The 16,433-nt window shown below is 39.0% G+C and overlaps 1 protein-coding gene across 1 annotated transcript in view; it reads left to right on the top strand.

The window, feature by feature from the left end:
- The window catches only part of znf385b (zinc finger protein 385B), a 71,807-nt gene that overhangs the window by 42,991 nt on the left and 12,383 nt on the right, over window positions 1–16,433 (top strand). Inside the window, exons 6-7 of the mRNA XM_067604484.1 lie at window positions 15,984–16,120; window positions 16,260–16,370. Coding sequence (XP_067460585.1) covers window positions 15,984–16,120; window positions 16,260–16,370 — 248 coding nt within the window. The remainder of the gene's footprint in view (window positions 1–15,983; window positions 16,121–16,259; window positions 16,371–16,433) is intronic.

Genomic DNA, 16,433 nt, shown 5'->3' with positions numbered 1-16,433 from the left:
TAACAATAATTAATAATAGTCTTTTGACCCTTTGTATTAAAATTAAAATTAGAGGTAGCTTTAGTGTTATTGTGTTATTATAGTGTTATAGTGTTATTTTAACCTATGGGAAACATTCCAGCAGTATTTAGAAAATGTCACCTGTCAGATTGAAATGTAATCCAAATACTCCACATCCACCGATCACTTTGTTTCTGCCGATATCATTATAAGATAAAACTGCTATATAGTCCTCTTTCAATTGTAGTGCAAGTTTTAAGCAAATGCTGAAATTTTGGCAAAATAAAATATGAATCATGCATGTTCCTGTCAGCTGCCTTTATGTAAACATGTTGCAGAGGGCAGTACAAAATGAAATCAAAAATGGAGCAGCAGTAATTTTCCAATGAATGAATTTGTCTTTTCTGAACCATATGCACCCTGTGATGATTGTAGGATTTGCTCTGCTGCTAGAGAAGTGGGGTGACATGTAACAAGGCCACCCGTCTGGATTTGAACTGGGTCCGACAACATCAAGTTGTATTAAAACAAAACTAGGAGTCTAAACTAGGTCTGCTTTGAGCCAAACGCTAACACTAGCATGTTAACATGCTCTCAATGACAATACTAACATGCTGATGTTTAGCAGGTGTAGTGTTTAATATGTTCACTGAATTAGTTTTGCATGTTGGAATTATAACATTTGCTAATTAGCACTACAGCTGAAGCTGATGGGAATATCATTAGTTTTGCAGGTATTTGGTCACAAACCAAAGTATTGGACAAATGAAAATTTTGACCTGATGATGATGCTAGATGAAGAGGAAGTCAAAGGATCATCAGAGTTATTACAGTTCATCCTGTCAGGAACATGAATGTCTGTAACATGTCATGGTAATCTATCCAACAGTTGACACTGAGTAGACATTTCAGCCAAAACTAGAGATGTGAACCTCATGGTGACGCTAGAGGAAAAGTCAGGATTCATCCGCCAGACCATGAATGTCTTTACAAAAATGTATGAAAATCCATACAATAGTTTTTGAGAAATTTTAGTCTGGACCAAAGTGGTGGACCAATTGAAACTGACCATCACTAGAGCCATGACTACAAATTTGTTTCCATCAGCCTTCATCCTCTCTTCTCTTTTTCAATATGCCAACTTTTCTACCTCAACAAAATGAGCATAATTTAGCAAACTGAAAATGTGCATAGAACCAGGTGGATGGAAATGAACCTACTCTGGATGGATAGTCTGAAAAACAGAGAATTTTGCTTTAAATTCTCTGCTTTACTCAGTACGCCACACTGCAGTTTCTCTTGCTCTATTTGCTCACTCCTAAGTGTGATGATCTTCTTTGGTACGCTCGACCTGGATATGACTGCCTCTGCTCACACAGAGGAGGACCCTTTAGAGGAATATCAATAGCTAAATGAACATTATAGACTCTGGATCCTCTTACACAGAGAACTTCTGGAAGATTCCTGGAAAAAAACTGTCTGTCATTTTAGGAGGAAATAAAATCTACAATCGGTCCGCTGAATCTGTTACTGTTGTCTGTCTGCCTGACATTCCTCTCATTATATGTAGCGTGACTTCTGTGATTACCCACACACTGCTGCTCATCACCACCACAGTGCAGTGTGTATGTTTGTTTATGTGTGTGTCACTCTGACACACGCACACACACACACACACACACACACACACACACACACACACAATGGTTCCCCTGTCCAGTGTGTGTGGTTTTATTTCTGCAGATGCTTTTTGTTTTGCTCCAAATGGACTCATATGAAACGAAAAGAGTTTATGAAAATATAATTTAATTGATTGATGTAGGTTCTGTTGTTCAACGTGGTTGTATTTGTAGAGCTCACAGTTTCTCATCCTGGTTGCAGTTGCTGGGTTGTTCAGTGTTGTAGTTACTGTGTAGCCTCATTCAGTCAGAGCCATGCCTTTAATACATAGATATTAAAGTTTGCAACACAGGTGCTGACAAAAATGAAAATTCCTCTTAGATTAATATTTGACTTGAGTGACAGATCAGGAAAAGAAACATGGATACTTTTTATTTTCTACTGTCCTCAGTCATTTCTAAGTAAAAGTCCTTTGTCTTGTGGTGCTTCCATTATTTTGCTAGGCTCAGTATGTTAAACATGATGTTATAAATTCTTTTTCTAAGTTCTAAAGAAGTCTCCAGTGTTCAATATTTTTTTGCCATCTGGAGGTGGAACCTGAACTTTTTGCTGTACAATAAAGTTCCAGAGCGAGAGATATATCATAATCTACTGGTCAGATTTCCATGAAATTTCCTGATCCCACTCCTGCTGCACAGATAAGAAACTGTTTAAATTCTAATGATACGACTTTTTCTCTACCGCCACCCTCAGGGCTAACATTACATTTGTAACTCCACGACTGGTACGGCTTGAATAATAGCTAAGTTGCTAGTATGTTGTTGGTTCTGTACAACACTTGTACAAATACCTACAATCTTAATCTGATTCTAAGGAAAGTTCTGCTGCAGGTGATTAAGCTGTTCTGTGCACTTTCTGTTTGTTTCTACTGTTTTCTTCTGAGTCCCTCAGACTGTAGCTCCCCTGTCTGCTTTCATATTCCTGACTGGTCTGCCGTGTGTATGTCTGTGTGTATGTGTGTGTGTGTGTGTGTGTGTTATTTTGGATGAAGAAGGATCTGAACATGACCTACTTACACACATACATTCTTGTTATGCTAATGTGTGTGTTTCTCTGCATAATAATAATGCAGCATGATGTCTAATGCTGCTGTCAGCAAAAGCACACTCCGTCTATGTCGCTCTACCGGCCCTCGCTTTCTGTGGATAAGGAATGTTTAAGATGCATATGAAGGTAGTAAGACAGGTTCTCCTCCCAGTAGGATCACTAGTGTATTAATATCCCGCGTTCTTCCAGGCTTCATCTTCAGCTGCAGTGATTTCAGCTGCAGCATTTTCTGCAGTGGGAAGCCAGTGAGGGATTATGTCAATGTATTGATGTTCATGGGTAAGAGTGGGCCCACTTGTACCCACATCACCTCATTAGTGACACGCGTGGGTACAAAGTCAGGGCATAATTATGGAGCTGATGGACAATTTCTTTATTCAAAGTTCTACATTTTGGGAAATAATAAGCACTAAATGTATAAATTTATATTTGCTTTCTTCCTGAGAGTGAGATAATAAGAGAGACTGAGTGTTTGTTTGTTTAGTTCCCCGTTAGCTACTGTATTGCAACAGTAGCTACTCTTCCTGGGGTCAAATAACTAAGTTCACAATACTTCAATAACAAAAAGTACACATCTGTAACATCCATACTCACAGTAAGACTCAACGATAAACAACACTGTTATGTATTGAGTCAAAAAAAATATTAATTCCACATTCTCAATAAATGCTTGTAAATATGCCCATTCAAGCCATGCAAAGCAGACAAACTAGCAACAGAATGGCACATGCTTTTGAACAATCTCTCTGTGAAGGCGTTCATGATGTTGCGCTAGAGTTTGCAAAATATGTTCAAAACCTGCTAACTTTCTGGCCTCCACACATCTAGTCAATGGCTGTGTAAAGTGGGCATGATTTATGGTTTTAGAGAGTTACAGAAATTGTTGCCAAGCTGACATCTGAAAGGTGTGGTAATGAGAGGGTGTAATGAGAGGGTGTTATGAGAGGGTGCTTCAGATGCTTGTTGACCACCTGACGAGCACTTCGTTTGAGGCATACTGATGCCTGTACTGCAGGTCAGTTACACCGAGGTTAGTTCCTGCCACCAGTGAACAACTCAAACATCTGATGTCTCACTTTGCAATTTATTTTTAATGTGTATTATATTAACTTGGACCAGCTGGTTTTGTGTCACTCATACACTGTCCTATGTGTAACAGGAAACTGTGCGAACCACCAACAACTGCTCTCTGATCTCATCACACACACACACACACATATAAAGCAGTGACCGCATTAGGGTAATTTAATCTTTAATTCTTCAATATAATCTGTAAGTAGTGTGTTGTCGACCTCTCTCTTCCTCTCTATCTCTGTCTCTCTCTCTGTCTCCTTCTCTTTCTCTGTATATCTCTCTGTCTCTCTCTCTCTCTCGTCCCAGGAGATAGAGTTTCTCCTCTCTGGAGGAAATGGCAGCAGGGGATTAAGAAGTAACACGCACACACACACACAGAAACATACACCTGGCACTGAGGGTTCAGGGGTTCAAATAGCGATGACACATGCCTCTCTTGCTCCAGTCACCTGATACACACTATCTCTCTCTCTCTGCCACACACACACACACACACACACACACACATACACACACGCACACACACATAGTGAGTGGTGGGTGTGTTTGGCTGCTGCTCTTTGGTTTGTAAAAGACAAGAGCAGAGCAACACGGATGGACAGAGAACAGCAGAACAGAGTAGACGATGGAATAGATTACAGTAGAGCGCAGCAGAATATATAGAAAGTGAAGAAAGAGTTGAAAAGATAAAAAAAGAAAAGTTTGGACCAAGATAAAGGAAAAAAGACGTCCGGATCAGGTAGGGACCTACAGTTAAAATAAATAAATGAATCATCCTCCTCATCCTCAACCTTCGTCACTTCCTGTGCGTGAGAAAATGTTCTGCTGCTGTGGCTTACTCTTTAACTCCATCAGATCATCATTTTACAGTCTGATTAACAGCAGTAGATGTTTCTCTTTCCTCTGCTTAGTTGGATGATGATATAATAAAGCAGTCTGGTAGATGATATACTGATGTTAATACCACAGACAATACTCCTTTCTGATTGGTTGGCAGGCGTTAGTTAAAATCATATCAAAATTAAAACACGTTGTACAGTTCTTCTCCAGTACATCATTGAACAAACTCTGAACTTTAGTTAGGGTTATGTAATATAAAGGGATGGAAGAGATTTCTTTTTAAAAAATAGGTTGCTTTATACTGAAATTATAGTCAACTTTTTTTTAAAGATTAAAATTCAAAGATTCTATTAACTAGAGAATATTCTGAAAAGATTGTTGTAATATGTCATTTATATTTTGCTTGGGAAAATGTTCTGTACCGTTCTGTAATGTGCTGTATGAGTGGAAATAGGGTATTATGTAATTTTTTTGAAAGGATGATGATAATTTTCAAAATGATCAGTCTACTGTATATCAATAGACTGGAAATGGGAAACAGCCTCAAACACCGACAGCAGAAAACGTTTGGTGAATAAGACATGGTGGAGGAGTTTTTTATTTTGATGGACTTGCAGTGAAGCTCTTCATCTCCCTGCACGTGTGTTCTCAAAGTTAGAAATTGTTAAAATCATACAACAGGACACTTCAAACAAAGATATTGTTCTAAGTCAGTACACAAGGTATACAGCTTCTATAAGGCTTCTTTCACTCCTAACCTGTTTGGTTCAGTTCATTTAGACTGGTGTGAAAGCTGTCAATGGAACTCTGGTGCAAGACACCATTTGAAAATGAGGCTCTCAGACTGCTTCCAGTTGGACAGCTGTGGTTGATCTGTGGTGTGCAGAACTGTGTGTGAGTAGATATGTGATTTTAGCAACTACTATTGAATCCTAAAACTACTTTTGAATCCACCTGCCGATCATGAGAACGGCTCAGAAAGAGTTCTGAATAAGCCGTCTCTATCATTATGTAACATGTGTGACTGAGGAACATGTGTTTTGTGTATTTTAGCATGTCTTTAAAAAGTTAATGTACACCACACAACAACTATATCCTCCTGTGATATTTACAAGACCAGTTTCTACCTGTTCATCATTGTTTTATTTTAGGGCAATTAATGTTCATAGTCACTTATTTATTTGTGAACTCTTCGTGACAGCAGAGAGAAGATAAATAAACACACCAGGTTCAGGAAAGTGAAGCATGTCTCTGTATGGGATTTGATTTATCCATGTGGGTTCATGTAGCTAGATGACATCATCAGAACTGTCAGTCCACATGACTTAATGAGAACTGTTTATAAACCTGATTTGAACTGATCACATGTTTCAGGAGTCCCCCTCAGAAAATGATGCGTTACTTCTGTTTGTGGTCTGAGAGACCCCAGATTTAAAACGCTGTTACATCCAACAGATTTTCATATTCTCTCCATGATTGTTGTACTTTTATGCAGCACTATTCTTCCTAAATCCCAAATAAGTCTATTTAGATTCCTGTTACTGGAGTTTTATAACAGTTTTTTCATAAGAGGTCAGAGACTAACAGATCACGTCAATATTTTTCTACAGATTGTGTTTCAGAAAGCCGCGTCAGTGTGCCAGCATGGATGAAAGGTCTTTTTTACAGCAGACATTCTGACTTATCATGGTAGGAAAAGCACAGGTGTTACCAATAGCATTAATGATGGCTCAGTTCTATTCAAGTGTCCCACTAATGACAGTGTGACAGTAGGTGCGTTTTCATACAATTGTTTTTATTTGCATTTTCAATTTGTGCATAAAAAATGGAAATGTGTAAATAATGCCTGGGCTGAAAAATTGATTATGTTATATTATGATATGAAGAAACCCTGTGTTTTCTCTGCTTAGTATATTACAGCTTACACTTATATTGAAGCTGTAATGCCAGAGTATGATGATATAATAACCTGTGTGTGCTAACTCTGTAACAATTAAGACCCACATTGATTAACTTATTTCAGGCCTGCACACAGTGTCTCAGTAATTCAGCAACACACTAAATAACTGAGAAATACACACACACACACACACACACACACACACACACACACACACACACACACACACATTCACACACAGAGTCGTGTTTCCATCACTTCAGAGGACATTACATTGACCCTAACCCTAACCCTTACATTCATTTCCTGGAGACTTATCGTAACCTTAACCATAACCACCACATGCCTAACCTTAACCCTTACCCTAACCTTAACATAACCCTAAACTAATCTTACTTTTAACCAAGTCTTCACCCTAAAATGAATGATTTTACATTGAGGGGCTTTTTGTCCCCATAAGGAAGGCCAGTCCCCACAACATGGCTGTGTAAACAGATTTACATTCCCACAATGTGAGGAATACCTGGACCACACACACACACGCACACACACACACACACACACACACACACACAAGAAGTGCACAGTGCAGTTGAAAGATGAGTTCTTATTGGCTAGCTGGTTGCTATGTGCTAGTTTTATTTTAATTACAGCTACGTGGTACGTGGTACAGTTCAGTCATTTTTTCCTATAACCAACTTGCAGCAAATGTATTACCATTATTTATAGCACCACACTGTCTTTTACTTGAGATGCAGATTTAATTAAAAACGTTAGTTTTTCTTTCTAAGTTTAGCCCTCTCTTTTATCTGTCTTTTATTCCTATACAAGGTTTTCCACATGCTGGAAACACCAGAGATGTTGTGTGTGTCAGTTTGCATACAACTGTAGAGTTGCATGCGATGCCTACCATACACCAGAAGACTTTGATAAGACTTTGAAAAGACTTTTATAAGACTAAAGTCTGACACCCTCTCACATCTAAAGACAATGTGTCATAAGTCACTGAGTTTTTAGTCACAGAGTAAGAGTTTTGCAAAGACTGGGGCTCTTGTAGGGTCACTATTTACAAGACTACAACTAGATTCCTTTTTTGAAATTATTTCCCATCCAGCTCCTGGTGGAAATTTACAAGAAGATAAACTGTTGAACAATGAAGCAGAAACAGAAGCTGCTCTTGTGTGTGCAGTGGTTTGTTCTGAAAAAACAGCCAAAAGAAAATGTAAATTAATTCATTCATTCAATTATAACTGAACAACAACAACTGTGAACAGAAACAACAGATACTACACACTGATTTTCCCTGTTATTAACTCATTTTCTTTCTCTCTCTCTTTTTTTTTTACAAATAAAAATATATCTAGGTAATGTTTCTTAGATCATATCAGCTAAGACAATCACATTTCAAAAGGTGTCCTGCTGTATTTTTGCAACTTTAAAACAGTTACACAGTTTATACAGAATCTACCTTCAATCATTAACTATCTGGACACACACAGCACTTTCAGCTGCTGTATGATGGAGTATTTCTGTTTTTAAACCCTGCAAACTGCATGAAATACAGTAGAAACAGCAGCAGCCTGTATAATTATACAAAGGCAAAAAGTCACAGGATTAACTCCTCCAACTGGCTTGAAATCATATTTGAAAAACGATTTAATGCACTGCAGCTGACAGAAAGAGGAGGTCGTATTATACAGAGAAATATTAGCTTTTTCTGGGTGGATAAATGTTAATGTCATTTATAAAAAGGGAAGCTAAAGGGCAATGAGAAGGCTGAGCTTTCAAGTTTCATCAAACACATGTTAGAAAAGTAGCAACCATTTACTGCATACTGATGTTAAAGACTGAGTACAATCAGCCACTGTCAGTAATCAATACAAACACACATTATTAAACCATAAATCAAACCAATAACTAACAGCAGTCAACTTCAGACAGCCTTATCACACTTAAGCAGTTACCTGGTATTTCTGTAGTTGTGACAAAACATTAATTTTAGCAGTTTGAATTAAACTGAAGCTCCCTTTGCTTTCAGGGAAAAATATTACGCCAAAGTTCCTTTAAGAAATACGACATACTAACAATTCCTTATGTGTCCACAAAAACACATAGCTCTAGAAAAGACAGTGGGAATTAAATTTCTCACTAACATGGTTGGTGGTAACTGGTCGGTGGATCAGATACACACCAAATTGAACACCGACTCATAACATTGTTAATTCAAAGTCTATTATGTGTATGTGTGTGTGTGTGTGTGTGTGTGTGTGTGTGTGTGTGTGTGTGTGTGTGTGTGTGTGTGTGTGTGTGTGTGTGTGTGTGTGTGTGTGTGATGGTATTTGAGGAGTTTTTTTGGCTGTTACTTTGCTGCTTCCTGATTGGTGCTGGAGAGAGCAAACCTTCACTATTCGCATGAGTCAAGACTTAAGACTTATTATAATATTAAACATGTTTGATATTTTGACTGAGTTTTTTGACCACCTCACACCAAACGATCGAGATGACAGGAACGTGCCAAAACTCTGGCAAAACTCTCATGATTTTATTCTGACATTGGAAATTTGTCTGCGACAGTGAAACAGTTTGAAAAGTCATTTGGTGTGAGGCATTAGTAACCACGCCCACTGGCCAAAGTATGGAGGTGGTTTTTAACAGATAACACAGAGCTCTGCAGGTAAGATCAGTTACAGGAGGTCAGCAGTACAGCAGAACACTGTGTGAGATTTCATCATATGAACTACCAAACAGAGCTGACTGTGTGTGTGTGTGTGTCAGTGTCTGTGTGTGTGAGTGAGGTGTGAATGCCAGAGATAACTCTGAGTGCAGCCAGAGTCATAAATCTGACTGGTGAACTATAAGAATTAGAAAGGGTTTAGAATAGATTTATAGACTGTTTAATCTCAGTGCTTGCTGATGTCAGCAAACGCTGCATCCGAAGCTTAGATCATTTACACTGTTTTGAACTGTGAAATGGTCATTTTGCTGCAAAATCACTTCATTACAATTGAATTGCAGTAATATGTGGATTTGCCCGCGGGGGCGAAGTAAATCCACAAGGATTTGTGTCAAGTTCAAGTTTGCTGAACTTTGACAGGCGAATTTGCTCAATTGACCATTAGCAAACCATCTTGACCGGGAGCAGAGTGAAGAAGCTATTGTAGCTTATTAACTGTGTGTCACTTTTGTCATCCTCTGTTTCTCCTTCCAGTCTCTCTAGTCTCTCACTCTGCTCTCCCTCTCCATCTCTTCTGCCCAGCCTACAGTACTTTTTGCTAAAGTTGGAGGCTCTTTATCCCTTTTTTTACATTTTCAATCAGTAATCAAGATGTGAGGGGATGTCTTAGATAACATATGAGTTTTATATTGTAGGACCATGAGGTTAATACACTCAAACAATCAGTCAATTAACAGTAAGTGATATTTGGATCATGGATAAACTATTACCAGTCTGACAGATAAGGATGCAGCCTGTTTGTGTGCAGACTCATGTGCTCATATTAACAGATGGATGTTAGAGGAAGGACAGTTTTAAATATATTTCTTTGCTAATCAATTTAACTAATCAGTGCTCTAGACTGTTCAGAAGACTGCAGTTTAAAGACTGGAGTTCCTGGCAGACCTTTACTCACACTCACTCCCTAAGAATGAACAGCTCCACATTCCCTAAAGATTATTGAATCAACCATAAATTAAAATTGTTTATTAAATACATCGGTGCACCTGCAGATCTTTGACACTAATTAAGATCAGGACAGACTTCCAATTTACAGCACGTGATAAACGAAAGTTAAATAAAAAAAGTTAAGGTATGAATGCATCAGCTCCAACGAATTAAGGAACTTAATGTTTGGCCGATGTTATGACGTTGAACATGATCTGATTATTGAATCTAGTTCATCATGCAGGAGTTGCATTCATTTCTGACTTGATTTGGCATTAATCTTTATTCAGAGAAGCACTGACTTCACCTCCAGATGTCACACTGCTCAGATGTTCACAAGCTGACTCACTGTGACTGTGTGTGGTGACTGGAAATTACATTCTTTGAAAACTACGGTTTTAGAAGCTGGAAAACTGACTTTGAATAAATTGTATGTTGTATCTTATTGTCCTTTTAGTGACTGAGCTAACTAGCAAGCGATAGCTCAGAGAGCTTTTTTCCCCCTTCAATAACTCTTAATTAAATGAACTGATATACAATCCTGAGAATAAAGTTTCAGGGGGAGCAAATGGCTCTGTATAGAGAAGATGGAAAGAAGCTCTGAGAGCAACTGACTAGCTAGAATATTAGCAGCTAGCTTGCCAGCTACAGCCCTGAGAGTATGTCACCAAGCCCCTCAAAGCAGCATGGCTGAAATTTCTGGAGTGAACGCGCCATTAGAAGAGATTTAAAATGGGTAGTACCAATAAATCAGACTGATCTAAACCAGATCATTTCCAGTATCAGACTGATTCAGTTCTAAAATGCTCAGTTTAGTGTCAGGCTGGTCCAAACGGGTCAGTTCCAGTTTGAATCTCAGTAAAGTAGGACTTGCACACTAATTGAAGAAGCTTTTAACTATGAGTGTTAGTTTGTTTATAGTTAACACCGCCTTTCACAAATCTTCTGACCAGTCACCAACAGCCTGAAATAAAACTGGCTGTCTTGTTATTAAGTTGAGATGTTTTTTATGCTGGTTTACAGACTGTTTCAGTGTGAATTCAGTCACAGATATATATCAGTATTTATAGCAGCTTCTTAGAACAGCAACTTACTGTAAGAGAGAAGGGTTACTGTGTATGTGTATATGTGTATGTGTTGTAACCAGATCTCAGGGGACAGAAGGACAGAATTAAGATGACTCTGTCACCACACTATTCATCACACACACACACACACACACACACACACACACACACACACACACACACACACACACACACAAACACACACACACACACACAGACACACAGAAAGATCTCTCCAATTCATTCTGATCGTAGAGGGAACAGGAGCTGTGTCCACCAACTTTCACATTACAGACTAAATATAATTAAGTCTGTCATATATTCACATTAATGACTAAATTAAGTACAGTTAAAAATACATTATTAACATCACTGAATGTTTGAGTGTGGTGTTGATGGACACTGAAACACTGACAGTGGAAAAAAGGTCAGACAGTGCCAAGACAGCACTGTCTGACCTTTGGAGACTGTAAAAGTTTAAGGGGTCATTGAGGAGGCTCAAATAATCCTTCAGGATGTTCTCGGGGTCCTTGAGGTGTTCTAAGTCCTTCAACAGATTTTAGGTGTTGTCAAGGAAGTCCAAATGGTCCTTTAGGATTGTAAAAGTTCCATTGTCCCACACCTCAACATGGAAGGGCTAATCCCATCTGGAAAAATGTAAAATATGTCTTTGACAAAGTTTCCAGGGAAGTTCCAGTGGTCCTTCTAGATGTTACTCATTCTGCCTTCAAGTATTGCCATTCAGAATAGCCACAAACGCTTCTTGCCTCAGGACTGGTTGGACAACATAAGTTATATGGACTAGTTCATTTCAAGCGTAATCCAATCTCAAGGGTTTCATTGTCCCACAAATCAACACTTTTCTTCAAGAGCCGAAGAAAAGTAGGGAAAAAAATTAGAGGTGGTGAGATGGCTCTGGAGACAAGGGTCATGGTGAAATTTTAAGGAGCTTTTGATACTCAATGGAGCAATGGTTCTACTGGATGTTTTAGATGTTCTTGAGGTGGATTCAGTAGTCCTTGATAGGTTCATTTGGTTCCTGTGTTGTGTGAGTCGTCCTTCAGGAGATTCTGGGTTTTTTAAGATGGTTCAGATGGTCTTTGAGGTGGTCTCAGTAGCCTATCAGAAGTTTGTAGGGTTCTCTGTCCCACAATGCATTGCTTAACACAGGGGAGATCTTCACAACTTGATAAATGTTGATACAAACTGTCAATCAAATTGACTTTGGAAACTACCACTAACTACTCAATGTGATTTAGTTGTTTGATGAATACTTCTGCTTCACAGTGTGTTTAAAATACCTTTTAGTTGTATGCAGGAGTTCAGATTTTGTTTACGAACATTAATCTTCACTGTGACTGTACTGTGGAAGGGGAAGCTTTTATTTTGGCAGGTCCTCCTGTCACATTACACTGTCTTTAAAAATTGACACTAATCTGTATTTACTATTATGAATAATCTCCCAGCTAATAACAGTTGATCCAGACAGTGATCTGAGTTGTTGTGTGTCGGGATACATGTGTTTGATTACAGCACTGCGTTGTGTCATGTTGTTCTGAACTTAATAATGAGCTGTGGTAATAAATACAGAAAGTGACTCACAGCTGTGCCATCTGAGGATAAACTCAGAGAGCAGCAGCATGACACACAGCTAATCCACAGCTAGCCACATGTCAACTCTGAAACCCAACCTCCCAATCCAGTTTATTCAGATCAACGTTTGAAACTGTCTTAATAATCATCAACAGTGCATTTAGAGTAGGTTAAATGGGTTATGGGGCAGAATGGGTTAAAGTGCCTACACATTGGGTTGGAATGAATCATAAGGCCTTCTGGATGTGTTACAATTGGATTATAGCACATTTAGAATTGGTGTTACAGTGAGTTACAGTTCATTTATATTGGGTTGGAATCAATTATATGGCATTTAGAATGAGTTTCAACTGGTTATAGTGTATTTACAATGACTTGTAGTGCTTATAGAATGGGGATGAATGATTTATAAGGCATTCACAATCAGTTAGACTGGTTTATAGTGCATTTAAAATGGGTTTACATAAGTTAAGTTGGGCAGATGGATAAAACCAACGAGACCAAAACTTTTCATCCTCCGCCTCTCCTTCCTCCTCCTCCTCCTCCTCCTCTTCTTCCTCCTCCTCCTCTTCCTCCTCCTCCTCCTCCTCTCCTTCCTCCTCTGTCAGGGCTGATTCAGTTGATCTCAGTGTTTCCACCCACACTCTGTTGTTACGAAAGAATTCACTGCAGGGCTTCTACAAGCTGCGACTATAAACGTACACAAACGGACAGACAAGATACACTTCTTCATCAGATCTATTCTTCGTATTTGTGTATACTGTGTATGTACTGTATATGTAACACCTGCTCATATGTAACTGGGTACAAACACAGCTCAAAGCATGTTTAAATTTGGATTCAGACCTTAGAGGTCTCACCATTCTTCTTCAGGCCATCACACATATGAATTACACAAAATATTATGTTGATACGACTCTTGGTGGCTTTTAAATGTATATCGTATGTAATGGTTCAGGTTGTGATAAAATGAATGATAAAAAACACATTTTTTTCTTTAAGGATTCACAGGCATTTTTATTTTGTAATGGATATATCACATGATGTGTGAAAACCTTGACTGGTAAATGCACTTATCCACTTTCTGCCTCTTTACATGGAGATGGAGAGTTGAGATGTACACAGCAGCTCTTAATAGCCCTGCAGCAACTTGACACATGCACTCATTAAGTCAGCTGCTCATTCACCTTCTCTCTCTCTCTCTCTGTATTATTGCCTCTCTCTGCCTCCAGACTGCTACAGCTCCATATGTTCTTCATATTGTTACCGTAAAGCAGATCAGCTGCTCAAGTCTCCAGGTTTCAACAATATAAATGACCAGAATGACTCCATTTGGTCCTCTGAGATTTTGCCAAGAACTGTCTGTGTCACTTAGCAATGTCTTTGTTGAGGTTCAAGCTAATGGACCAGCACTGCTGGCCTCAAAGCCTCAGTGTGGTTCAGTTGTTAGGTTACAATTAGGTTTTAGGTTAATTCTGTGTTAATGTCATGTTCATGTCACATGTCATATGTCATACAGACTGTAATTACAAGCAGCTGAGTGGGAAAAACTATGGGGCCAGAACAGTGACAGGTAATTTTGGCATTGAAAATAAAATTTGGTTTAAATATGCATTATCTGGATAAACTAACCACATACTGGGAATCTACATCGTTACTTTCTTGCCTGAAGAAATATTACATTATAAAGTGACATAGTGACAAGTAATAAAGTGACATATTAACATTCCTAGAGCGAAAACAGTCTGGCTCAAAATCTCCACCATGATGCCATTGCCCTCAGATATCTTTGTCAGAATACTGGGTAATGTAGGCCCAGTAGGGGGCCCTCCCCTCTACGCCAAAATGGTGACAGAAAGTTGAAACTGAAAACCAGTGACAATGAAAAAAACACTAACAGCGTAAAAAAAAAAAAAGACTGAAGATTGACATTGAAAAACACATAATAATGCAAAAAATATCAAAATATGATCAGATAAGAAGATTATAGGATTGTAATTTTTTTGTCCATGTTTTATTTTTCAGTGGAACTTTTTTCAGTGCCAATACTTGTTTCAGTGCCAATACAACTTTCTCCAATAAATGTGTTTGAATGCCAGTGTTTCCTTTATCAGTTTAGGATTTGTTTTCAATGGCAAATTTTATTTTCAATGCCAAAATTTGGCAAAATCTGTCACTGTTCTAACCCCATAAAAAATATTCTCGTCAACCTTATTCTAAGTCATAGGTAACAGGAATTTCTGACAGCTACAATATCTGAATATGTGGAAGTGCAGTACCAAATCGCTAAGATTCACAAGCAGAACAGAGAGATGCTAAAACCAACAAAGCAAAAATCAACTCCTGACCCATCGTTACTGGTCGCAGATATAGAAGAGCTAAAATGATCCAGTAATTCACAAGAACAAAAGAGGAATGTCTTGGGTCCCAACACCCAGGTTGGGAATCACTGAGTTAGAACACAAAGTATTTTTTAATATTATAAAAAGCTCAAGCATCTTCCCTCCGCAAAGACAAAAATGAGAAAATACATTTAGGAAGGTTTCTGAAGCTAGCTCGGATGAGAGGGGATGTTTAGGCTCCTAAAGCCGCTGTTCATATACTGATACTGTTCACAGCAGCGGGTGTAACCAAAGCTCCAGACTCTGCTGCTGTTAGCGGCTGTCAGCTCCTGAAGCTAAAATTGTCTTTATGTTAAAATAAACAGTGTTAAACTCTGACAAGTTTATTTAAGAACTACTTCTGGCTGGTTTCAATGTCGTTGCACTGTTTTTCTTTCTTTCAGCTCTGTGTTGGCTGGAGCTCCAGTTAGCCACTGAGGCTATGTTAGCCATGTGTATCATGGCTTCAGACGGCCGCAGCTTGTAGCATGCTAGTTAGATATGTGTGTGTGTGTGTGTGTGTATGTGTATGATATGGCTCGGGATCACCATGGTCCTCCACCACACTAATGTCCACTTCAGGAGATTCTGATAGGGAAAGTCCTCCACCTCAAAAGAGCCCTCTCCACTTTTTCTCTGGCCAGGGGACGTCACCGAGCAACTCATGTCCTCCAATCATAGTGTCATCAGCTCAGTTATTAGAAATCAATTATTCAAACCCGATGTCTCTCTGTTTCCAGGAAGTGGGTGTGGTACAGTGGGTGGTGCGTTGCCAGGGCTGATAGGCGCCAGCGGTCCCTCAGTGATGATGAAACCGTTCTTGTCATTTCCTGTTGAGACGACGTCGCCTGTTGGACTTTTCCCAAACTTCAACACGGTAGGTGTGTGTGTGAGTGACAGTAACAGTGACAGGGTGTTGTAGCTACAGGCAGTACAGACTGACTGCAATAAAAAGACCTGTCACCCTGTCATCACTGTTCAATGAATCCTGAGTCGACTCTGTGTGTCTCTTGTAGATGGACCCGGTGCAGAAGGCGGTCATCAACCACACCTTTGGTGTTACCATGGTGCCCAAGAAGAAACAGGTCATCTCCTGTAACGTCTGCCAGTTGAGGTTCAACTCTGATGTAAGTATGTGTATGTGTAGTTGTTGGTTCTTAATTTTCTTGTGGACAGTTTAGTTAATATTC

This window comes from Thunnus thynnus, chromosome 11, assembly GCF_963924715.1.
Source record: "Thunnus thynnus chromosome 11, fThuThy2.1, whole genome shotgun sequence".
In the NCBI taxonomy this organism is placed as follows: domain Eukaryota; kingdom Metazoa; phylum Chordata; class Actinopteri; order Scombriformes; family Scombridae; genus Thunnus; species Thunnus thynnus.
The sequence above is the reverse complement of the archived record's forward strand: the minus strand, read 5'-3'. Positions and strand labels throughout refer to the sequence as shown.